Raw genomic sequence first — 26,402 nt, forward strand, 5'->3', positions numbered from 1 at the left:
CGCATTGGTGTGTATGTGTGTGTGTATGTGTGTGTGGTGTGTGTTTGTTGTATGGTTGTATGTATGTATGTATGTGTTTGTTTGTTTGTTTGTATGTGTGTGTGTGTGTGTGTGTGTGTGTGTGTGTGTGTGTGTGTGTGTGTGTGTGTGTGTGTGTGTGTGTGTGTGTGTGTGTGTGTGTATGTGTGTGTGTATATATGTGTATTATAGTGTGTGTGAGTTATAGTATGTAACATGGTATGTATTATAGTGTATATTACAGTATGTATAGTGTGTGTTATAGTGTGTACCACAGTGTGCATTATAGTGTGTATCATAGTGTGTACTCTAGTGTGTATTATAGTGTATATTACAGTGTGTATTGTGTGTGGTATAGTGTGTACCACAGTGTGTATTATAGTGTGCATTATAGTGTGTATCATAGTGTGTATCTAGTGTGTATTATAGTGTGTATAGTGTGTGTTATAGTGTGTACCACAGTGTGTACCACAGTGTGCATTATAGTGTGTATCATAGTGTGTATCTAGTGTATATTACAGTGTGTATAGTGTGTGTTATAGTGTGTACCACAGTGTGTATTATAGTGTGCATTATAGTGTGTATCATAGTGTGTATCTAGTGTGTAGTATAGTGTATATTACAGTGTGTATACTGTGTGTTATAGTGAGTACCACAGTGTGTATTATAGTGTGTATTATAGTGTGTATCATAGTGTGTATCTAGTGTGTATTAGAGTGTGTATTACAGTGTGTATAGTGGGTGTTATAGTGGGTACCACAGTGTGTACCACAGTGTGCATTATAGTGTGTATCATAGTGTGTATCTAGTGTGTATTATAGTGTGTATAGTGGGTGTTATAGTGAGTACAACAGTGTGTACCACAGTGTGCATTATAGTGTGTACCATAGTGTGTATCTAGTGTGTATTATAGTGTATATTACAGTGTGTATAGTGTGTGTTATAGGGTGTACCACAGTGTGCATTATAGTGTGTATCATAGTGTGTATCTAGTGTGTATTATAGTGTATTACAGTGTGTATAATGTGTGTTATAGTGTGTACCATAGTGTGCATTCTAGTGTGTATCATAGTGTGTATCTAGTGTGTGTTATAGTGTGTATTACAGTGTGTATAGTGTGTGTTACAGTGTGCATTATAGTGTGTATCATAGTGTGTATCTAGTGTGTGTTATAGTGTGTATTACAGTGTGTATAGTGTGTGTTACAGTGTGCATTATAGTGTGTATCATAGTGTGTATCTAGTGTGTGTTATAGTGTGTTTACCCGCATGGCTCTCAGAACCACCAGCTGAATGGTTCCTCTGAGGTTGCCTTCGTGGGACATGGAGTGACGCAGCGTTTCCATGGCGATGTGGTTTGAACAGCCCAATAGGGACTCTCCGTTCACCGCCACCAACTGGTCATTGACCCGCATGCGCCCGTCCTGAAACACACACACACACACACACACACACACACACACACACACACACACACACACACACACACACACACACACACACACACACACACACACACACACACACACACACACACACACACACACACACACACACACACACACACAGTTACAGCCTTTAGGAATGGTTACCATTCAACCGCGGTGCCGACGGGTTGATATTGAGGTGCTGTTCTGTTATGTGCCACCAGGAGGCGCAAAGTCTCGACATTTTCTGAAAGCCCTCTTTGTGTGCAACTCGTGAAACATTAACACTTTAATCGCCGGGAACGCCGTAACTCGTCTTTGCTCGCCATGCTCATTCTGCCGAAGACGCCGTAACTCGTCTTTGATATCAATATTTCAAAAATCTGTGATCGAAATAATATGTCAAGTTCAAGTTCAAGTTTCTTTAATAGTTGTCATACAGAAGTACAGAATACTTTTATACAAAATGCTTCTTACTGTTACGCTCCAGAGACTGTGCAAGACAAGATAAGTATGAAATAAAATAACATAGTACAATTAGAAGTAAAAAAAATTAGGTCACAGTGTTCAGTTTAGACATATGTACAATGTTCGATGCAGAATAGACATAACTGAGTTACCATATAATATACAATACTGTGCAGTGTACTAATATACAATACTATATAGTGCAGGCAGAAATGGGATGAGGTGCAATTTAGGTACAATTTACAGTAGGTGTACGAGTTGTAGTGCAAATCCTTTATCAATAAATATAAAGTGTAAAGTGTGTTTGTGTGATCTAAAGTGTGGAGACATGAGATGTACTGGTTTTGATTGATTGATTGAAAACTTTATTAACAGATTGCAGAATGGTACAATACAGTACAGCTCAATACACACAATTGTTAAGGGGATGCAGACCAGAGAAAGACTTTCGTCTTGTTTACATCAGGGTCCCCCATTTTCAATTCATCAGGACATATATGACATACATGACATACAGATAGTCAGTACTGCTACATCTATACATTTATGACATATCAGATTTGCAAATACAGTACTGTTTGTGATACAGAAGGAGTCAAGAAAAGGGAGTATATACCATTGACGTAGAAACTGTACATTGGAGGAGGTTGTGTGGGGGGGGGGGGGGGGGTTGGGTACATTGGGATATTGACAACCATACTGGGTAATTTACATTGGAGGTGGTTTGGGGGGGGGGGGGGGGGGGCACACTGTATAAACAAGTAAAACTGTACATTGAGGGGGGGGGGAGACACTGTACAAACAAACAAAATTGTACATTGGACTATTGACAAAACCATACTAGGTAAATGACTGTACATTGGAGGGGGTTGGGTTAGGATATTTACAGGGGCCAGTGTTGAATTGCAGTCTCCCGTAGGTGTCCCTTGAGAGAGGTTTTAAAAGTGGGTAGTGATCCACATTCCTTTACAGCTTTGGGTAGGGCGTTCCACATTGATGTTGCATAATTGCGAAACGTGTTTAGTCCCTTATTTGAGCCGAATCTGGGTTTAACATGATTTGTGGAGCTCCCTCTGGTGTTGTGATCGTGGTATTCACTGACCTTTGGGAAGTATTTTGACATGTACATGGGTACCTTGGTTGTGTAGTGTATCTTGTAGACCAGGCCCATTGCTAGTTGCTGGTGAGCTTCACTCAACTGTCTAACGGTTCAAGAGCGCCATCTGGTGGCCGATCGGCAGATCGGCCAACAGGAAGTGACGCGCCAAACAGGAAGTGCTCATCCATATTTCGTCCGGGCACTCGCGATCGTTAGCCGGACTCCATCTCAACACACTGGATAATCAATCGCTCGCCCTAACTCAATAAACACGTTATTTGGACGTATATAGTATTATACAACCTGGAAATGGTTCATCTATATCAACATCCCATAATCGAAAACTGTCTACTCCAAGCTGATCGTCCAACGGCGTGAGGAAGATACGGTAAGATCCAGCGTTATTTTCTAACGTGTTCCATATAAACTGCTCTGATGACCATATGACCCACACTAGACGAATGATATAACGTTGCCCACGGAATTATAAACGACCCCCCGCCCATCCGGTCAATATCAGATGATATGTAGTAACTTCTAGAAGTACCTCCAGTTGAAATTTTTCATCTGGCACTGATCGCTACCAAACTGTATTTGATCATCAATATAATGCATTTGGGGCTATAAATCAAGTTCTGGAGAAAGCTGCAGAAAACGATAAAACATACTTATACTTTAGACCATATTTTAGTATGAATATGTGAATGAAAAAGTATAACGTTGCTACACCCTGAACAATGGATATAGGACATTTAATGGGCCAAAATTATGTCAATTTAGCAATAGAATTTAAAAAGTTATAGCCCTGCAAAGAAGGGGAACTTCTCCATAGACAAATAGAGCTGGCTAGGGATGGTAAATTATGAATTTAACCATGGCGATCAAAGTGTTAATAAACAGATCGATTTGTTTGTGTTATTATGAGTTGCTTTGGAATGCATTTTTGTATTGAAATGGGATGGTACAGATCATTTTAAGTGATGAGTAACAATGACGGCGAATTGCTTTGGAATTCTGAAATGTATGTATCCCAAATTACCGTCTGTCGGCGTCGCTCCGCTATTGTCCCTCAACCAATACATCAGTTGAATGCCATATTTTGTTGTATTTATTACATTATTATTATAATTATTTTATTCAGAATATGTCTGTAGAATCAACGTTATTAGACTGTACACATGAGGCGTTAAGAACACACGCACACCAGTCCGTCAGAGTTGTACATTTGAGCTCAAACTACAAGCCTCTTTTTCTTTATAAAACATTAATATATTTAACAGTTAAGACAACCTTTATCTAGGCTTTTGAAAATGTAGTCATGATGAAGCTACAAGCATTTAATTTATCATCTGAATTTGAAAACGGTCTCGATCTGCCAGCGCATTTGCGCTGTGTATTCAAGCTGAGAACACTGCACGCTGCAGCTCGCGTCTGTTTTATAATCACATATGCATATTGTATGTTGAATGGTTTAAGAAAACGTGATTATCTCTATTCTAAAATAATCCATAATGCAGCGAAGTCTGTGACAGATGACAGCTAATGGGGGGGGGGGGGGGGGGGGGGGGGGTTTGAGATGTCCTCCCCTTCGGAATGAATGAAGGCCACAACGCCCTTATAAGGAGAGCATATATAATTTGTGTCTGTTGGCATTTATTTATGTATTAATTCACTGTAATTTGTGACTGTGACCAGCGATTGATGCCACATTTTCCCGATGTGTACAGATTGTGAAAGTACAGAATGTAAGCTTTCAAATTATGTGTCATACGTTGAATTCTGAGAATGTTTGAAGAATATGTGCTAATTTGAATCTTGTAATAAATAATAAATATATAATATGTATATATATATATATATATATATATATATATATATATATATATATATATATATATATATATATATATATATATATATATATATATATATATATATATATATATATATATATATATGTTTGCTGTGAAAACGCCTCTCGAAGAAAAGGCTTGAATTAACATATCTGCCTGTTTCTACTGGCCGTTAACAATATAGCCCCCTATAACCCACCCAGCCACTCTCATCACATGAATATACATGTAAATAAAATGTAAATAAAATAAGTGTGTCATGGCTGGTAAAATAGCCGTTATACAAGCTTAACCCTGTGAATTTTGCAACTGAGGGCCTCATAGTGAATAATAAAATAGAAAATAATAGAGAATATAAGTGTATGTGGCTATGTGCATCTTATTACCCGTTCACAGCTGCACTACCAAACGGTTAACCCTTCCACTGTGAAAATACACATATGGTTAACCATTTCACTGCCACACGACATCAGGTTAACCCTTTCACTGCCACACTACAAATGTTAACCATTTACTATATGTGTATTAAAGGGTTAAACTTCTGTAGTGTGGCAGTGAAAAGGGTTAAGGTGCAGGGTGCATGTATAGTGTGGTGTGTGTGTGTGTGTGTGTGTGTGTGTGTGGTGTGTGTGTGTGTGTGTGTGTGTGTGTGTGGTGTGTGTGTGTGTGTGTGTGTGTGTGTGTGTGTGTGTGTGTGTGTGTGTGTGTGTGTATGAGACTGTGGTCTCTGATAATGTTAACACAGATTTTTTTCTATCACAGAAAGGTAAAGAAACACTATACGCTGTATTTTATGGCAATGACGTATAGGTTTGTTCGACCCGTGAGATCTATACATGAAAAACATGAGAAAAATGTGATATGGTTGGACTTCCGCTGTCGGCAGCAGAAAAAGATAATTCGTACTGTCTGCTGTCGTACACTCTTCCTAATACTAACATACACACTCTTCCTAATACTAACATACACACTCTTCCTAATACTAACATACACACTCGTCCTAATACTAACATACACACTCTTCCTAATACTAACATACACACTCTTCCTAATACTAACATACACACTCTTCCTAATACTAACATACACACTATTCCTAATACTAACATACACTCGACACTGCAGCACTCAGGTTGAACACGTTGATGAACACCTTACTCAGCTGATCTGGTGTACCCTTCCTGCTGACTTGTAAGTCGCTTTGGATACAAGTGTCAGCTAAATGACAACATGTAAATGTAAATGTTCCTATTCAGTATTATATGTTCCTATTCAGGATTAAATGTTCCTATTCAGTATCAAATGTTGCAAAAAAAGAGCCTCCCTTCTTCGTCAAACGTTCTGCTATAATGTAATCACAACCGGAGCTGTTCAGAATGCAGTCCCAAACCGTACTTTCAATTGGTAGATCAAACAACCACTAAAATCGTGGGCAACCCCTGAGTGCAAACACAATGTCGGTTGTATGTTGATGATTGGTCGGGAAAAAAATGCCTGTCAAAATGGCGTCAACATTATTCATTCAAATAGAGACTCCCTTTTAAATAGTAGCAGACAGAGAGAGAAGTGGGATACACAATGTGTCAGACCTTATAAGGAAAGTTTGATTGATTGTAGCCACGCCCCCGTTTGAGATGATTTATGACCCATAAGCCACGCCCCCTTTTCTGATTGGCCGAGTATTCAAGGAGGCGGGGCATCCGGTTTCGAGGGGAGGGACATCCGGTTTTAGGAGGGGCGGGACATCTGGTTACGGAAGGGGAGGGGTTTTCAGAATTTTTTTCAAAAGAAACGTTTGTCAGAAATAAAATATTTAATTTTTTTTCAGATTGTATGTATTCCAAGGTTTTCAGAATAAACATTTCACAATATGTATTTGTGTATCTTAAGAATATGTATTAGTGTTTCTTCACAATATGTATTTGTGTGGACATAAACATTTCAAATGTCTGTTTCTTAAGAATGTGTGTATTCCAAGGTTTACATATTAAACATTTAAAGTGTGTGTGTGTGTGTGTGTGTGAGAATTAAGAATAATACAATGTGTGTTTTCTTGCAAGTTGTATGGTTTGAGCAGAAAGAATTCTCCCCATGCTGTGTGTGTCTACCTCTCAGTAGAGTGTTTCTGAAATGTCAAACTGCAGCTTCTCTGAAAGTGACACCCCCTTAGCTGTCATAGAAGTGGGGTGTATGGATAGCGAATGGGATGGCTCAAAAGTGCCATCAATCAAACTAAAAGGGGGCGTGGCTACAATCAATCAAACTTTCCTTATAAGGTCTGACACATTGTGTATCCCACTTCTCTCTCTGCAGCAGACAACAAGGTTTTTACATCCAAATGTTGCATCACCTCTCGACTACAACCGCGTGGAATCAGATTATTCTTTCCGTTTTGAACTTTAACCAAAAGGTGATGGGTGCACCGTCAAGTATTTGGAATCCAGCACTGTGACACACGCACATGCACACACACACACACACACACACACACACACACACACACACACACACACACACACACACACACACACACACACACACACACACACACACACACACACACACACACACACACACACACACACACACACACACACACACACACACACAAACACGCACACACACACACACACACTGTCTCACAAACATACGCTCTCTTTTACACATGGACACACGCAAGCGTCGTCACAGCCCAAATCCTCTCATTTCCTGTTTCCTGTGGGTGGTCAGTGAGGCGTCTATAGCCAGGGCAGGTTACACTGGCCTTCTATTTAAACACACACACACACACACACACACACACACACACACACACACACACACACACACACACACACACACACACACACACACACACACACACACACACACACACACACACACACACACACACACACACACACACACACACACACACACACACACACACAACTACATAACTACACACACACACACACACACACACACACACACACACACACACACACACACACACACACACACACACACACACACACACACAAATGCATAGCTACACACGCGCACACACACACACGCACACACATACATAACTACACACACACACACACACATACATAATTACACACACACGTACACACCCATACACATACATACATAACTACACACACACACACACACACACACACGCACACACACACACAAATACATAACTACACACACACACACACACACACACACACACACACACACACAAATGCATAGCTACACACACGCACACACATACATAACTACACTCACACACACACGCACACACATACATAACTACACACACACACGTACACACACATACATAACTACACACACACACACGCACACACATACATAACTACACACACATGCACACACACACACCCATACACATACATACATAACTACACACACGCGGACACACACACACACACACACACAGACACAGTGTCTGTGGGAGTTCTCCTGAGACTGACATGCATGGAGAGAAGTGTTTGACTCCGACCTCTGCAGGTGACCCATAATGCACTCTGCTAAGCCCCTGAGGTGTCTCTGTGACGAGAATAAAACTGGCTCTGAGGGTTGATGGGTCTAGTGTGTGTGTGTGGGTGTGTGTGTGTGTGTGTGTGTGTGTGTGTGTGTGTGTGTGTGTGTGTGTGTGTGTGTGTGTGTGTGTGTGTGTGTGTGTGTGTGTGTGTGTGTGTGTGTGTGTGTGTGTGTGTGTGTGTGTGTGTGTGTGTGTGTGTGTGTGCGTGTGTGTGTCTCATCTGTACCCTCATCTCTCTCTCCCTCATTCTTTATTATTCCCTATATGGATGTGAATGAGGGATATCAAACAGTATCAATCACACCGTCCAGCATGGAACCCCTAACCATGTTAGTGTCAGTACCATACTCAACCCAATGACCTACACAGGGAAGAGAACATAACCATAACCATGTTAGTATCAGTAACACACTCAACCCAATGACCTACACAGGGAAGATAACATAACCCTAACCCTGTTAGTGTCAGTACCATACTCAACCCAATGACCTACACAGGGAATAGAACCTAACCATAACCATGTTAGTGTCAGTAACACACTCAACCAAATGACCTACACAGGGAATAGAACCTAACCCTAACCCTGTTAGTGTCAGTACCATACTCAACCCAATGACCTACACAGGGAATAGAACCTAACCCTAACCCTGTTAGTGTCAGTACCATACTCAACCCAATTACATACACAGGGAATATAACCTAACACTAACCATGTTAGTGTCAGTAACACACTCAACCCAATGACCTACACAGGGAATAGAACCTAACCCTAACCATGTTAGTGTCAGTACCACACTCAACCCAATGACCTACACAGGGAATAGAACCTAACCCTAACCATGTTAGTGTCAGTAACACACTCAACACAATGACCTACACAGGGAATATAACCTAACCCTAACTGTGACGTACCTGGGTTGGTCATTACCATTATTACTGTATTTATGACACCTTCTGAACATCAGGTTAGTATATTTAATGTGTTATGTTTTGTATATGATGTGTGTGTGTGTGAACATGAGAGTTAATGCTGTCTCTTCTCTCCCTGTCAGGTGCTGCCCATCCCTACTGAAGAGTGCTGATTGCCTAATGAATAACAGCTGATGGCAATCACATAAAGAGGGATGGGTAGCCAAATACCTGACAGCACACACACGTCTCGGCGCCTCATTCTGTCAATTGCTAGCGACTAGAGAAGAGTGAGGTTGCCATTGTTAACCACGGTTGTGTTTATATATATATATATATTATTGACCTATGTGCCACTTCTCTAGCTGGGTGAGTGTTATCTTGTTGGCCTTTGTGCCTGTTCCCACTGAGTGTGGACTGATACTTCACTGCCCTCTTTGCTGTTGCTTCATTCAAGTAGAGCTGTATATATATATATATATATATTGGTAGGCTGTATGCCATTGCCACTTTGCGTGGACCTGTACCGTTGGTACGTTTTAGCGTCGGTGGACGCTAATTTTGTTTATTTATTTATACTTCCCTTGTTTGTCTCCCCTTACCCTTTTCCCTTTGTGTGTGTGCTGGGTTAAATCCCCTCTAAAATAAACATCATTCTCCCTTTGGGGAAAGCCGTGGGTTTCAAGCCCCACCACAATAAATATTATTTACCATTTGAAAACGTCTTTGTTTACTATCTGCCTACCCGGGACTGTTTTGACAAGCATTTTTCTACATTTTTCTCATGTACCACCTGCCCAGTTAACTATCCTGTATGGTCGTTAGACCTTCGTACATGACATGGGGGCTCGTTAAGTTTGCGCAATTGTATGGTTCCTTGTTGGTAAAATAACGGGGTGACTTGTCGATTGAAGCATGTCAGGTGTAATAAGATAGCGTTTTCTAAATTGGTAAGTTAGTGGGTTCCATTGTCCGTGCACAGTTGATTGATGTAAACCATTATTGTTGTGATGCTCTTAACCATTCTATTTTTCTGCCACATAGGTAACAGGGGGGGGGGGGGGGGTCACCTGCTTGGCTAGATGGTGGGGGGCACGAGTCGTGATTCCGGTGGAGCGCGCAATGAAATCGGTAAGCGACTGAAGATATGTGTATCCTTTCATCCAGGTAGTGGAGTAGTTTATCTGGGATAGGCTAGAGTGACACAGGTGACTCCTAGTTGAGTGGTTAGGACCATTTGTTATTGTTTTCATTTAGTAGATGTGGTCAGTTGGATTGTTTTGGTTAAGAGGTATAAAAGCAGAATGTGTCTATTATTATTGTGCACGGTCATGGTTAATTAAGTGAGGACGTGATATATATATATATTTTTTTACGCACGCATAAAGACATAATATGGCTGCGTCTGCGTTTGTTTTTGAAGTCTTCGTGGCGGATCCGACAGAGGATCAGGTGAAAGGTTGCACTAAGGCGGAATTATGCCTTATTGCTAAGCATTATAATATTACTGTGCAAAGTTCCCAATCCAAGGCGGATATGAAGGCAGCTGTAATAGCGGGGTTGGTGGAGCAACAGGTGTTTAGCACGGCTCGGTGAGTAGTGAGTCATAGTGATCAGGAGGTTGAACACACTGGCGAATGGGTTGACTCTTCCTTGCGTGATCTTAACCCGGAGGGTGGTGCTATTAGGAAGAATGGTAGTACGCCCAGAGCTGAAAGTGAGGGCGCGGGCGATTCGGATAAAGAATCCACGTCTTCTGGCCATACGCGCTCTAGTCTGCGTTTTGCCCGTCTCCAGATGGAGGATAGAGCGCTTTTGCGCAGAGAGGACAGAGAGGACAAAGCAGCTGTACGAGACAGAGAGGATAAAGCGGCTGTACGAGACAGAGAGGACAAAGCAGCTGTACGAGACAGAGAGGACAAAGCGGCTGTACGAGACAGAGAGGACAGAGCAGCTGTACGAGACAGAGAGGACAAAGAGAGGGAGAGGGAGAGAGACAGGGAATAGCGAGGAAGGGAGAAGGAGAGAGATAGAGAGCTCCAGATTACACTAAAGAGGATGGAACTGGAGAGTGTTGGCTCTTCTTCGCCCTCATCTGAAGGTTGCCAGGGCAGTTTTAATGTTGGGCAGCATATTGCTATGGTTCCTGTTTTTCGAGAGTCTGAGGTGGAAGCATTTTTTGTTAATTTTGAGCGGGTAGCGGGGGCTGCGCATTGGCCGGAGGATCAGTGGGCACTATTAGTGCAATATAAGCTCACGGGTAGGGCTCAGGACGCATGCCAGTTATTATCGAAGGAGGACAGCATGGTATATGAGAAAGTGAAGGGTGCTGTCTTGCGCGTATATGAACTGGTGCCGGAGGTGTATAGGCAGCGGTTTAGGGGACTAAGTAAAGCTCCCTCGCAAACACATGTGACATTTTCCCATGAACAACGGATGATGTTCACTCGTTGGTGTGAAGCGTGTAAGGTGGATGGGGTCGAGGCTTTGAGCGAGTTAATCCTCATTGAACAATTTAAAAAGTTTGTGCCCGAACACATGATAATACAGTTAGAGGAGCGAAAGGTTTCTACCCTCCAGGAAGCTGCAGTTTTGTGTGACGAGTTGGCAATGATCCACAAAAATTTTTCTGCATCACATGTTTCTGTGCGAAATTATGTGTATGTAGGAGGCGATGAGCGATCATTTCGACCACGCTCGCCTCCGTCTGAAAAGAGACATTGTAATTATTGTAGCAAGCCAGGTCATTTGGCGGCGGACTGTTATGCATTTGTGCGCGATCGGCAAAATACTGACAGGCCAGCTCAGGAACCAAGGGTGGTGTGGTTGATTAGCACTGTCTCACGCCCTGGGCGGGGGAAACCGGACAGTTGTTTTGATCCTTTTATATCTTCTGGTTTTGTGTCACTGTCGGGTAAGGTCTGTGACCAGCGCAAGGTGAGGATCCTTCGTGATACAGGTGGTTCACAGTCCTTTATGCTGGCGGATGTATTGCCGTTAAGTGTGGAGTCGTCTTGTAATACAAGTGTTATTGTGTGCGGGATAGAGATGGGCTACACGCCCGCTCCGTTACATATGATACATGTGAGGTCAAAACTAGTCACAGGTTGTTTTCCCGTGGCGGTTCGTTCCTCTTTTCCGGTAGCCGGAATTGATTTTATCATGGGGAATGATATAGCTGGGGGGAAAGTTCTGTGCGATGCGTTGATTGAGTCAGCAATCCGACCACGCTCGCCGCCGTCTAGGAGACCGGTGGTGTGCAATTATTGTAAAGAGACAGGCCATGTGGTAAAAGGATGTCGTACGCTGAGGAAGCGACAGGACAAAAGAAAGTCAGCCCAGAAGGTGTGAGGGTTGATTTTGTCATGGGGAACAAGTTCGCTGGGGAGAGTGTGATTCCTGTAGTGGAGGTTGAAAAGGCTCCATTGACTGACTTGTGTTGTGATGAATTGATTGATAATCACCCCAATGTGTTTTCTGCTTGTGTTGTCACCAAGGCACAGGGCGGGGAGCGAACTCAAGTTTTGACGTTGAGTGAATATGTCGGTGGCGAGGCTCTCGCCGAGGACAGGGGGCCATCTGTTGGCGAGATGGAAGAGGTTGCTGTATGTAGCGTTCAGGGGCAGCTGGTAATTCCCGAACCATCTATTGGAGAGATGATGATGAAAGACATATCACCTGGATCGTATCCACCTCATTTTTACATTTGTGAAGCAGTGTCGCCCGAGCAATTGCTCGCTCTAAAGCTGTGGAGGCTGGGTGTGTAGCTGACCATGTGCGTTTGACATGATTATTTGTGAGTTAGATCTCACCACGTTTTGAGACCGGTTTGCATACGGTAGCCGGTGTGTGCTACATGCAGGTTTGTGCTACATGCACTGACGTCACAGTTTTCACATGCACGTCTATTTTGCATACATGCGTTGTTGGGCGTAGTGTTGTACGTGTGCGTGAGTCAATTGTTATGTTGTCTAGGCCTGTGTGGTGCTGGTGTGCCCATTGGTGGGTGATTGTGGGAGGAGAATTTTTTTTTGTTGTTTCTGTTTTCCCTGGTGTGTGGTACTAATCGGATGTTGGGTAATAAGTAATAATGTTTTGCTAACCCTACAGGTTCGCTCTTATGGGGGGAGGTGTGACGTACCTGGGTACGTGGGTTGGTCATTACCATTATTACTGTATTTATGACACCTTCTGAACATCAGGTTAGTATATTTAATGTGTTATGTTTTGTATATGATGTGTGTGTGTGTGAACATGAGAGTTAATGCTGTCTCTTCTCTCCCTGTCAGGTGCTGCCCATCCCTACTGAAGAGTGCTGATTGCCTAATGAATAACAGCTGATGGCAATCACATCAAGAGGGATGGGTAGCCAAATACCTGACAACACACACACACACGTCTCGGCGCCTCATTCTGTCAATTGCTAGCGACTAGAGAAGAGTGAGGTTGCCATTGTTAACCACGGTTGTGTTTATATATATATATATATATATTATTGACCTATGTGCCACTTCTCTAGCTGGGTGAGTGTTATCTTGTTGGCCTTTGTGCCTGTTCCCACTGAGTGTGGACTGATACTTCACTGCCCTCTTTGCTGTTGCTTCATTCAAGTAGAGCTGTATATATATATATATATTGGTAGGCTGTATGCCATTGCCACTTTGCGTGGACCTGTACCGTTGGTACGTTTTAGCGTCGGTGGACGCTAATTTTGTTTATTTATTTATACTTCCCTTGTTTGTCTCCCCTTACCTTTTTCCCTTTGTGTGTGTGCTGGGTTAAATCCCCTCTAAAATAAACATCATTCTCCCTTTGGGGAAAGCCGTGGGTTTCAAGCCCCACCACAATAAATATTATTTACCATTTGAAAACGTCTTTGTTTACTATCTGCCTACCCGGGACTGTTTTGACAAGCATTTTTTCTACTGAGGGGGTTGTTTCTGCTCATGTACCACCTGCCCAGTTAACTATCCTGTATGGTCGTTAGACTTTCGTACATGACACTAACCATGTTAGTGTCAGTAACACACTCAACCCATTCAGTGACATCTTCTATGCTTCCACTACATCTTAATGCAAGCAACCATGGTGGATTGGAATTATGGATTCTATCAAACTCACTCAAGTGATTTGATCATGCTTAAAGTCCTGTGAGCTTGTTCTAATCTTCTCTTGTTGTGCTCCTCATTCAATGCACTTTCAAGTTTGAAGTTATTCCAACCTTTGGACAATTTGAAGCTTTTATTAATAACTATTATACATAATTGTGTACATTTGTTTTAGTCTGATTTCCTGTATTTATATTATATCTTGTTTTAATGTGTTGTGATTATATATATATATATATATGTATCTTATTTGATCATGTTGTATCGTGTTGTGATTACATGTGTTTATATTATATTATCTTGCTTATATTGTGTTATGATTACATGTTGTATCTTATACTATCTTGTTTTATTGTGTTATGATTAAATGGTTTATCTTATTTGATCTTATTTTATTGTGTTGTGATTTGTTTATCTTATATTGTATTGTTGTATTGTGTTATGATTACATGTTTTATTATATTTGATCTTGTTTGCATTGCGTTGTGATTACATGTTTTAACTTGTTTGATCTGTTTTCACACGTGCATCTATAATAATGTCTGTCCATCCGCTTCTGTAGGCTAAAGTGGGGCCAGACAGTCATGGGAATGGGGCTCCGTCTGTAGATGTCAAAGGTCAACCATGAGGTCAATCCAGGTCATGGTGGGGCCAGAGGTCATGTGGAGGAGCCAACTGAGACGGATGTGTCATGGTCATCTGGGCACCTAGACGTATGTTGCTGGGCACGACCTCACGTCTGTACGCTCATGATCACAGTTCTGTAGAAGGTCTTTATGTTATTAACAATTGTGTATATTGAGCCGTACTGTATTGTACCCATTCTGCAATCTGTTAATACAATTTTCAATCAATCAATCAATATGTGTTGGCTTTGTGTTGCTGTCAAGATGTATGGTCTGTATAGTGTTGTTTGAAGAACCACTTATCTGATGTTTGAAGCACCATTAGTGGAACCATGAATAAGTAACTGTAGATACGGTTTAATGTGGTACTACTATTGTGAAAACGTGTAAGTTATTTTTTTTTTTATTCAAATTTAAAATGTATTCAACATAATTTGCTGTGGCATCATAATCACGTGAGGTACAGTAAGTAAGGTGACATGGGCTAGCTATGTTAAATCATGTTTATCTATTAATTAGATCATGATGGGTTCAGTCGGAGCATGTATATTTGATTTGTCCAATTGCAGTGTGTTTACATTCACACGTTGTCATTTAGCTGACACCTTTGTCCAAAGTGACATACAAGTTATGTACAACAAGTCAGCCGGAACGGTACAACTCTTTCAGCTAAGTGGTCATGTTCATCAAACAGTGTTGAAACTAGGGGGGCGCTGCAGTGTTGAGTGCATAGTAGTAGAGACATATTAGTATAGTAGGTAGTAATATAGACAAGGACAATTATTTAGTGGAGAAGTGCATGACAATAGAAGACAGTATTGTTTCCCTTCATTTCAGATATTGATTGAAGAAGTGTGTTTTTAGTCTACGGCAAAAGATCGGTCGTGTTTCGGCTGCTAACCGTGGTAGGAAGTTTGTTCCACCATTGTGGAATGAGGACAGAGAATGGCCCTCCCGACAGACGGCTGTGAAATGTGTTGTGACGTGCGACGGCACATGGTTAAAGATGCTTGACCAATACAGGCCAGGGGTCCTCTTGTGTATTTATTCACATGTATGTATGTGTTTGTCTATAGTACCTTGTGAGCGGCTCCTCCGTGTATAATACTCTTGATGAAGATGCCCAGGTCCTCTCCCGTCTCTCTGGACTTGTTGCCTTTGAGGCTGACGCCTAGCCCCGCCGATCCAGAGTCGTTCAGCGGCACCTCAAACATCAGCTGCTCCTTCCCATCCTCCGGAAGGACGGACGGCACGCAGGACAACGACTCGTCCTTCTGACGGAGAGATGGGGGGATAGAGAGGGAGGGAGAGAGAGATAGATAAATAGAGAGATAGATAGAGAGAGATAGAGAGACAGAGAGAGAGAGAGATAGAGAGATAGAGAGAGAAAGAGAGAGAAAGAGAGAGAGAGAAGTTCAAATCAAGTGGCTTTACTTTGATTTCTAACATATCACATGTACCTCTTGGTATCAGTACTGTATATATGTGAAGTCTTCCCAACACTGTTCCATGATTATATCCCAGAACCACAGGGATATTCTGTAATCACCCCGACGCCAACACCATAACTTCAGCAGATTTCATTCAAAATATTTCACAATTTCCTGTGCACATTCATGATCCCTAGAGGACGAACCTAATTAATGTTGGAGACCCCATGGCCTTTCCTCGGGGGCTACCATCAGGCCAAACCTTCAATTTACAAATGAGTGTATCTCGAATAGATGTCATTCAGATTTCTTTCAAAATGCATGTGCACATTAATGACCCCTAGAGGAATAATCCGGTGTATTTTGGTGACCCCATGACCTTTCATCTAGCGTCCCCGCCAGGCCACGTGAACGGATCGGCGGGGGCGAGAAATCCGCTATTCGCTCTTTAAAGCTTGGTCCGCTCCGCTAATCGCTCATGTTGACCCCGCCCCCAAGTCGCTCTCCGCTCGCTCACCGATCACCTTGAATCGAGCGCTCCCCGCTCCCCGCGCCACATCGCTCGGCAGATATTTAATTTTTTTTGGAGCATGGTGTAAATTAGCTCAAACTACAACAGTCTACACCTCCTGGGCCCCTTAACAATTGTTTGTATTGAGCCGCATTGTAATTGTACCCATTCTGCAATGTTAAATAACGTTGTTTATCCATTCACTAGCTCTATTAAGCAATGATAGCTAGCCTAGCCACAATGCTATGGTCGCTGCCATTAACGTTAGCATGTAAGCTAACGACAACAACAATGGTGTCAAAACTTTTTCTAACAGGATGTGAGTGACAAAGCCTGAACAGGATATCACAGGTTCACCATTCTCATTGGTTGAAAATGGCCTTCATGTTTGTACATCGCCATCTGTTGCTTTGGCATTGTACTACATGTATATTACATCAGTGTTAAACCACTGTGAGCGGCCTGGAGTGGATTGGAGCGGAGGAGAACTCTCGCTCCGGACGTCGCGCCGACCCATTTTAAAACCCACTCCTCGCTCACGTCAAGCCCGCTCCGCTCCCCGCGCCGCGCCGCTCACGTGCACTGGTCCCCGCCAGACCGAACTTTCAGTTTTCCAATGACTGTATCTCCTGATCTGTTAGTCACACAACCATGGGACTGATACCCAGAGACAAATCTACTCATGGATCAATTAAATCCACCATATTGGAATTCATAGTTTTAACAGGCAGGGCCATGGTAGCATCCTGCAAGAAGCCATTCTATCTGACAAGACACATGTTCTCAAGACAACTTGGTTTTATTTCATGTAGATCTCAGAGTAGAGTCAGCAGTGTGAGGTCACAGTGTACCGAGAACACAGTTTATAGTAATACATACGTGTGTGTGTGTATGTGTGTGTGTGTGTGTGTGTGTGTGTGTGTGTGTGTGTGTGTGTGTGTGTGTGTGTGTGTGTGTGTGTGTGTGTGTGTGTGTGTGTGTGTGTGTGCGTGCGTGCACGTGTGTGTGTGTGTGTGTCTTGACAGTAAAGGCTGTTATCAGAGAGAACATTGGATTGCATACGCGCGTGTGCGTGTGTGTGTGCGCGCGCGTGTGTGTGTGTGTGTGTGTGTGTGTGTGTGTGTGTGTGTGTGTGTGTGTGTGTGTGTGCATACGTGCGTGTGTGTGTGTGTGTCTTGACAGTAAATGCTGTTATCAGAGATAACCTTGGATTGCATGCTCTTATTCACAACCTTATTTTATTCTCTGACAATAGCAGTAAAAAAGACCTGTATATCTGAAAAGATAATTGGAGAATATGGAGCAAGAGGGAGGGATATAGATAGGATGAAAGAAAGACATAGCAAGTGAAAGAGAGATATGACAACAGTGAGATGGGGCAGAGAAAGACAGAGAGGAATGTAGAGAGAGATAAAGAGATGGATATATAGATACATATTGACAGAGGGAGGGAGGGAGTGAGGGATGGAGGGGGGGAGGGAGGGAGGGATGGAGGGAGGGATGGAGGGAGGGAGGGAGGGAGGGAGGGAGGGAGGGAGGGAGGGATGGAGGGAGGGAGGGAGGGAGGGATGGAGGGAGGGAAGGATGGATGGGTGTATGGATGGATGGATGGATGGATGAATGAATGGAGGGGGGATGGATGGATAATGGATGGGTTGGTGGATGGATATATGGATGGATGGATGGGTTAACTAAATCGCCAATAGAGATAATTTTGGATATTTGGCCACGGTCAATGTAGTCATCCAATATCACATGTCACTGTAATACAGCTATGATATATATATATAGAATGGAAGAGATAGAGATATAGAGAGATAGGGAGAGAGATAGAGAGAGATAGAGAGAGGGAGAGAGAGAGAGAGAGAGATAGAGAGAGAGATAGAGGAGTGAGAGATAAGGTGATATAGAGATGGGGATAAAGCAGACGGTATATTAAAAAACCCAGACGTTAATAGTTGTCATACAGAAGTACAGAATACTTTTATACAAAATGTTTCTTACTGTTACGCTCCAGAGACTGTGCTAGACAAGATAAGTATGAAATAAAATAGTATAGCATGTAAAATAGAAGTAAAAATAGAGGTCACAGTGTTCAGTATAGACATATGTACAATGTTCGATGCAGAATAGAAGTAACTGAGTTACCATACAATATACAATATACTATGCAATGTACTAATATACAATACTATATAGTGCAGAGCAGAAATGGGATGAGGTACAATTTAGGTACAATTTACAGTAAGGTGTACGAGTTGTAGTGCAAATCCTTTACCAATAAATATAAAGTGTAAAGTGTGTGTATGATCTAAAGTGTGGAGAGTGGGTGCTGCAGTGTGTTGTTTGTTTAAGTGAGTGTGTGCGTGTGGGTGTGTGTGCTGTGTGCAGTCTTTCTGTGCTCGCCTTAAGACTCTGGTATCGCTTGCCTGACCAGTTCAAAGAGGCAGTTGTTCGGGTGGCTGTAGTCCTTGATGATTATATTAGCCTTCCCCCTGCACCGCTTGTTGTAAATAAGGTGTGTGTGTGTGTGTGTGTGTGTGTGTGTGTGTGTGTGTGTGTGTGTGTGTGTGTGTGTGTGTGTGTGTGTGTGTGTGTGTGTGTGTGTGACTGAATACAGAAAACAGATACAACTTACATGAATGTAAAAGAAAAGTGGTGATAATTGGTGTGTTTAGGTAAAGGGCTGTGGCCCCGCTTTTATTACAACACTTACTGTAAAAATAAGCTTCAATCATTATCTAGTCTCTATACAAAAAACGCCCCTATATTGCAACACTTACGGTAAGGTTTGAGACCGGCACATCCAGGTACTTTGCTCAGAACGTGTGTTTGAAATGTTGTTTTGTTAGAGCAGTGTGCAGTGCATCAAGTTGTTGAGTGGTCATGGCACTGTGACTGGGCAATGCATGCCTCTTAGTCTCTCGTTCCCCTATGTGGACATTTCATATTATGATTAGGAATCACGTTGTGACCTGAAGTTGGATGCAGTGTCAGCTTACAAGATTACACCCAGGCTGTAATGACTTCAACTGAGTGAAAATCCTACAGTAACGTTGTCCATTCAGGGTGAGTTACAATTATATTGCCCACCCGCCATGGCGCAAGTGTATCTTGTTGACTGTTGGTGCATTTCATTGATATGAATTATGTAATATGTGAAGCCTGTTTGATATTTGGCTGCAGGGCCTGGTGGCTTTGCATCAGAGCTGGCCCCATCTCTGTTATACAGAGGCATTAGAGAGGGGTGTACTACCGCCAACTCTGAGGTAGACATCGATTCGTCTTTTCGCTAAAAAGGGCAAATACTCCGGTGATTGTAATAATTATCGTCTGATTTATTTAATCCAAATGAAAGTCTAAATAATATCCAACGTTCTAGCAAACAGGTTAAACAAGGGAATTATATCTCTAATCTATACCAATCAGTCAAGGTTCATTCACAGCCGTAGCACCTTGGATAATATAAGATGTTTTATTAAGATCATGTGGTCGGTAGCTGAGGCCCAGTTCACGGTAGGTGATATTTCTCTCAATGCCGGAAAGGCTTTTGATATGGTTGAATGGGTATATGAGTATATGGATTTGGCAGCACCTTTTATGAAGTGGATTCAGTTACTAAATAAGCACCCGGAGGCTGCAGTGCAAACACATGGGCTAATTTCAGAATATTTTTTGCGGTAGGGAGGGGGACAAAACAGGGTCCATCGCTTTCACCATTAATATTATGTTTAGCTATAGCCTCTAGCAGCTGCCATAAGGAGGACGACTGACTTCAGAAGTGCTCCCTTTAACAGTATTGTGTCCTTTCACAACCATGTGCATTGCAGTGGCCCAAGCAAGTTATCAGATACCTAAGCATCATATTCCCCCATTAGTTGAAAGACCTAGGGCTAGATCCACAAAGAATGGATTGCACGTAGCAAGTTGCACTTACTTACAATTCTTTATGAATTGAAAATGGGGGACCCTGATGTAAACAAGACGAAAATTTTTCTCTGGTCTGCATTTCCTTAACAATTATGTGTATTGAGCCGTACTGTATTGTACCCATTCTGCAATCTGTTAATAAAATGTTCATTCAATCATTCACTGTGCAGTTGATTGAATGAAAGTTGTATTAACAGATTGCAGAATGGGTACAATACAGTACGGCTCAATACACACAATTGGGGGGGATGCAGACCAGAGAAAGACTTTTGTCTTGTTTACATCAGGGTCCCCCATTTTCAATTAATAATGAATTGTAAGTAAGGGTGCAACTTGCTCCATGCAATCAATTATTTGTGGATCTAGCCCCTAGTTGAAGTAAGATTTGACCCATTATTAAATAAAATATTGTAAAGCTTTTAATCTGTCTATGGCCGGCACGGTTAATACCGTTATGTCGATCAGATAAATTAAGGAATTACTAGGTTTGCAAATTGTAAGCGCGTTCCTTACTTGATCATTGATAACGTTAACAATCAATGAATCGATTAATTGTAACAAAAAATACCCAGTTTTCCAAACAATAACACATGTATTTGTTTCCTCAATCAACAGGGTTTTTTCCGCATCAGCGACATATTGCATTATCGCATTGAGGCTACGTTTAGACGGAGATAGTCTGAACAGAAACCGCAAAAGTCGCCACTTTTAATTTTGCGTTTAGACTAGCGTTTTGGGATGGAATTCTGCGTGCAGACGACGCTGTAACGACTCGAGACAACTGAGCCCCACTGTCACACGATTGGCGCATATGTCACATGACGTGCTGTGAAGACCCGCCCTACTCTGCCTCTGATTCGCAGACTGTGGGTGGGGAATGTGATTGGACCAAAGCAGAGTCACTCACAGACAGTGGGTCCAGTCACAACGCGGGACAGATTTTTGTGTATTTAAAAGTACTGCCAATGTAGCCTTCAGGTGATCGCTATGGATAGAATCAGACATGCTTTGTTTACGCTTCTAGGCTACTGGCGCATGCCTGTGATGTAAGCAGTACGCGCGACGAGATCATTGACAACCCTTTCGTCATCGTTTTATGCGGTTTGACAGTTTAGATGATAGCGCAAAGGTTTATCGTTTCTAGGAATTCCACCCTGGAAGTTAGTCTCACTTTTTTGCGGTTTCACCCCGTAATAACGCCGTTTCCGTATAAACGAAAGGCACATCCGAAAAAATCTTTTTGCGGATTCACCTGCTAGCGTTTCCGTCTAAACAGGGCCTGATTCTAGAAATGTAGAGGCCTAGACATATGTTACCCGGTACGGTCTAGGTCGGATTGTGTCGGCAGAAAAGATTCTTCAGAAAAGCCGAAAACTTTTCATGATTCAGAAATAGGTCGAAATAGAGAAATTGGAATTTTGGAGTGCTTTGAAATGTTATCCATATGTTTCCTTATTAGAAAAACTCAATACGACTTGTAAATGTGTTAATTATTGTTAACCTCTTAACCTCTTAACTCATTGGCTACCAGCTATTATCCGTACCATGTGGTAGCTACTGCCACGCTGTAAACAATGGGAGTTAGTCCAGGCGCGGAACTTTGTTCCTAGCGGTGGGGGGGACATATTAGGGGGTGTGGTCAGTGACGTCGCAGGGGGGGGGGGGGTGCCCTTCCAATTTTTTTTTCTAATACCAGGTGTGCAATACGCATTTTCCCAGGCGGTGGCGCCTCTTGTAAGAAGTGGTCATCGTGGAGCCAGGGCTAAGTTGTCCAGCTGCACGTCCGCTAATTTAATATAATGATACTAGTGAATTTTTTTTAACTCTGTCAAAATAAACGAGCTGCATAGGCATAATAAACTGTAAGCGACATATACATGTTTGCACTGTCTTTTTTCTATTATAAAGTGCCTCTCGAGACTCGGGTCCATAACACATAACAGATCAGTCATTTGATTGTAATGCAGGTGCTCGCATTATAAATCGAATGTATGCGAGACAAACAATGAAATCGTTTTGATGCATACATCTCTGCCCAGCCTACCCCACCTGTTGCTGTTGCGCCCCCGCACAGAGAGAGAGACCCATATCCCCGCACCAGAACGCTACGACGGGGACGTCTCTAAATGTCATGCCTTTATTTTTCAATATTCACTAGTATTCGGACAACAGCCGCACACTTAAAGTGATACATCTAAAATCGCTTACCTTACCTGTCGGGGGTCCAGGACTCCTGCGTTAGAATGGGCGACAGGCAGCTCGCTGCTCTCCACTTCCCTCTGCAATTCGTTCCCTGCATACATCGCAAAAGGTATTCGACCACCCTCCCGGGGGCTCGGATAGTTCTTGTAACTGCCTCCGTGTTCAAGTTTAAGTTAAGTATGATGTCATAGACTATGTCAAATGTCATGACTCATAGTAGAATCGGCTGGCTTGTTCGCCATCCGCCAGGGAAACCGCAGATATATATTCCTTTACTGCGAATTGAGAGCGTCCCAAAAATGATTCCAGGCCGCTATTTCTTTACCAACGGATTTCCAGTTGCGCGTTGACGCTTCCAACTGGTTCATGCGTCGGCTACACGCTGCTTTAATAACACTGCATTATCGAGACAGCGCCCCTATGTATGACTTTGAGGATCTGGCAATGAATTCCAAGAGTAGGGTAAATCTGCAGTGCCGGCACTGTGTAGTAGCGACTAGCGAGTCACAGTGCTGGCCGCCAGGCCGCGCAGTTGCAGCGGTTTGGGGGTAAAAACATGGGGGGGACAAATACTGCATTCTGAAATCATGCAGGGGACATTTTCCGGGGACCCCCCCGCAAGTTACGCACCTGAGTTAGTCACCTTGTTTGTAGAGCTAAATCTATATTCTATATTATAGCCATGGATACAATACTATAGTCATTTGACATTGTGTTTCTTCCGGTCAAGATGCAAAAGAGAGATAATTTTTCCATCCATACGTTCCCGTGTTATACTGTGGTGAATATAAGGCCCAGTCCACACGATCACAGGTATTTTTGACACCAGGTTTTTTTTTTATTATTCAAAAAAATGTAACTCTGTCCACACGACTGGTTTAAACCTCACACCGAGTGACGTCATATACATGTAGTACAATGCCAAAGCAGTAGGTGGTGATGTAGTTCAAACATGAAGGCCATTTCAACCAACCAGAAGGGTTTAGGGTTAATACCGGAAACTGACCTGAAGCCTGGAACACAAACATTTGCTCACAGCCAAACAATTATACAGTTTGCAGGTAGAACAACGTGCAATAAACAAAAAAGGATACATTCACTGTGTGTTCTGCCTCATTTGTTGATGAAACAACCAACATCGACACAATTTACCACCAAGAGCAGAGTTTAGTCTCACAAAAAGATCTGCGATTTTGTTAGCTTACATGCTAATAATGTGGTAACGTTAATGCTAGTAGAATGAATGGATGCAAACGTTATTTAACACATTGCAGAATGGGTGCAATACAATATGGCTCAATACAAACAATTGTTAACACTTTAAGGACCAGCCACGAGTTAACTCGTGTTTCGATGCCACCCGTTGAGGACCAGAGCCACGAGCTGACTCGTGGCAAGTTGTTATTGTTTTATTCCATATTAATAACGGTATTAACGTCCCCGATCGACTTGCAGGATCTACCCGCATATTTGATTTCCGAAACATGCAATACCGGCCAGATCCTCTTAGGGGCGCCATCGCTCCACTGCAGTATCATTGAGGCCGAATGGGAAAATTATTTTTTTTATTGTCTAGGGGCGTTTCATATGAGCATGGATCCCAGCTGAAAATCCTCCATCTTTGATCACGTTACGGAACGCAGATTTCAGCCTGGAATAATGGGATTTCATGATCAGCCAATGGACATATCGATCTACCAGATTCCGATGAATAATGACGAAATGCTGCCGGCGATCACATGGGCTGACGGTAGGATAATATTCACCCAAATTACAGCCGGATTGGACATTGTTGTAACACGCAAGCGATCGATCAGTTGAATGTGGCTACTTGAACGCACACTGTATTGCTAATCAATAATATTAATCGGCGTCCCCCTGCCGCCCCCATTTCATCCATAGATGCTCTGTAATAGTCCGGATGCTAAGCAGTTTGTTTTATTTCATTCATATACAACAAAAATGGCGTTTGATATAACGTAACTAGCATTTAGCCTCATATCTAGCTTCCCAGAAAAAAGACGATGCGAAAACTGCGATAAAGCTTATATTCACGACGCTATAAAATGACAACCAACCGATGGATTTTTATTTTCTTTAAGCCATTATGAAGGCACGGTTTATGCACTCAAGTGACAATGAGAATGGACAGATAGCAATACTATAAAGTATATATATATATATAGCTGTTAGAAAGTACATTGGTTTGTTGACAAACCCTGGTCGTCCAGAACCATATTACACTGCAAACCGTGGTCGCCAATGTGTTAAGGGGATGCAGACTGTTGTAGTTTGGACTGGGTTCCTTATAACAATAACTTGACAACACGTGAGCTTTCAGTTTAGCCACAGCTACAGGTTTACTCTGGTCAGGTCAGGAATGCGACAACAGACATCATCAGTCGATCACAACACTCTTCAACACAGACGATACGTTTCGAACAAAAGTCTGTTACAATCATTTTCATATAACGCTACTTGGGACAGCTCTGCTGTAAACACTGGAAATAACCTCGGTTTCTATGCCCACACACAACCACTGCAACAGGGGATGCTCGCAAAACTTCACCCTGGACTCCGGTTTTCAAAGACCACGGTTGCAGTGTAGCAAAACCCCGGTTGTGTGTGGGCGAACAGTGCAACTGCGTACATACAATCACGGTTACATTAAACCCAGTGTCCGTGTAGACAGCCCCTAAGTATGGTTTTAGAGCGGTCTAGGGTAATTCATGAAATGCTTAGTTATGGCAGTACACGTTGATTCCATTGTAGACGTTGCCGTTTCCTTCCTGAACCGCTATTGTTCCGGAATCAAATCCACATTATAGGTATTATGTTCCATCATGAATGCATGATTATTTGATTGTCAGTAACGGCATTCACATTGAACACTAAAAACGGTTATCAGCCTGATCAGTATGAAAGCATTGCAGGATCAAGCAAAAATTGACATCAAATCACCCTTACCTGTGATCGGGAGTATGATCGGGAGTATTCCAAAAATAGGGGGGGGGGGATGGGGGGCAACGACCAGTAAGGGGATGGGGGAATTGGCATAACGACAAAAAAATTGGGATAGGAGAAAAACACAAAAAAACAGGAGGAAAAGTGGATAAAAAAAATATACAAGGGTAGAAAGGGTGCTTGATACCGTCGTCTAGTGTGATGCGGCCGATATTGCACCTAGGCATTCTCAATGTGATTCCCAATGTTAACGCAGAGTCAGTGGGCCTGTAATGAATAGAAATATCGAATAAAAGAAACAA

At 42.5% G+C, this 26,402-nt stretch overlaps 1 protein-coding gene across 1 annotated transcript in view; it reads right to left on the bottom strand.

Moving 5' to 3' along the window:
* Nucleotides 1-26,402, bottom strand: part of pard3bb (par-3 family cell polarity regulator beta b) — a 617,911-nt gene that overhangs the window by 206,537 nt on the left and 384,972 nt on the right. The window contains exons 11-12 of the mRNA XM_084314067.1: nucleotides 16,143-16,337; nucleotides 1,283-1,441 (exon numbers count right to left, since the gene is read on the bottom strand). Of these exons, the coding sequence (XP_084170193.1) occupies nucleotides 1,283-1,441; nucleotides 16,143-16,337 (354 nt within the window). The remainder of the gene's footprint in view (nucleotides 1-1,282; nucleotides 1,442-16,142; nucleotides 16,338-26,402) is intronic.

Source organism: Notolepis coatsorum (genome assembly GCF_963971535.1).
Source record: "Notolepis coatsorum genome assembly, chromosome: 5".
NCBI lineage: Eukaryota > Metazoa > Chordata > Actinopteri > Aulopiformes > Paralepididae > Notolepis > Notolepis coatsorum.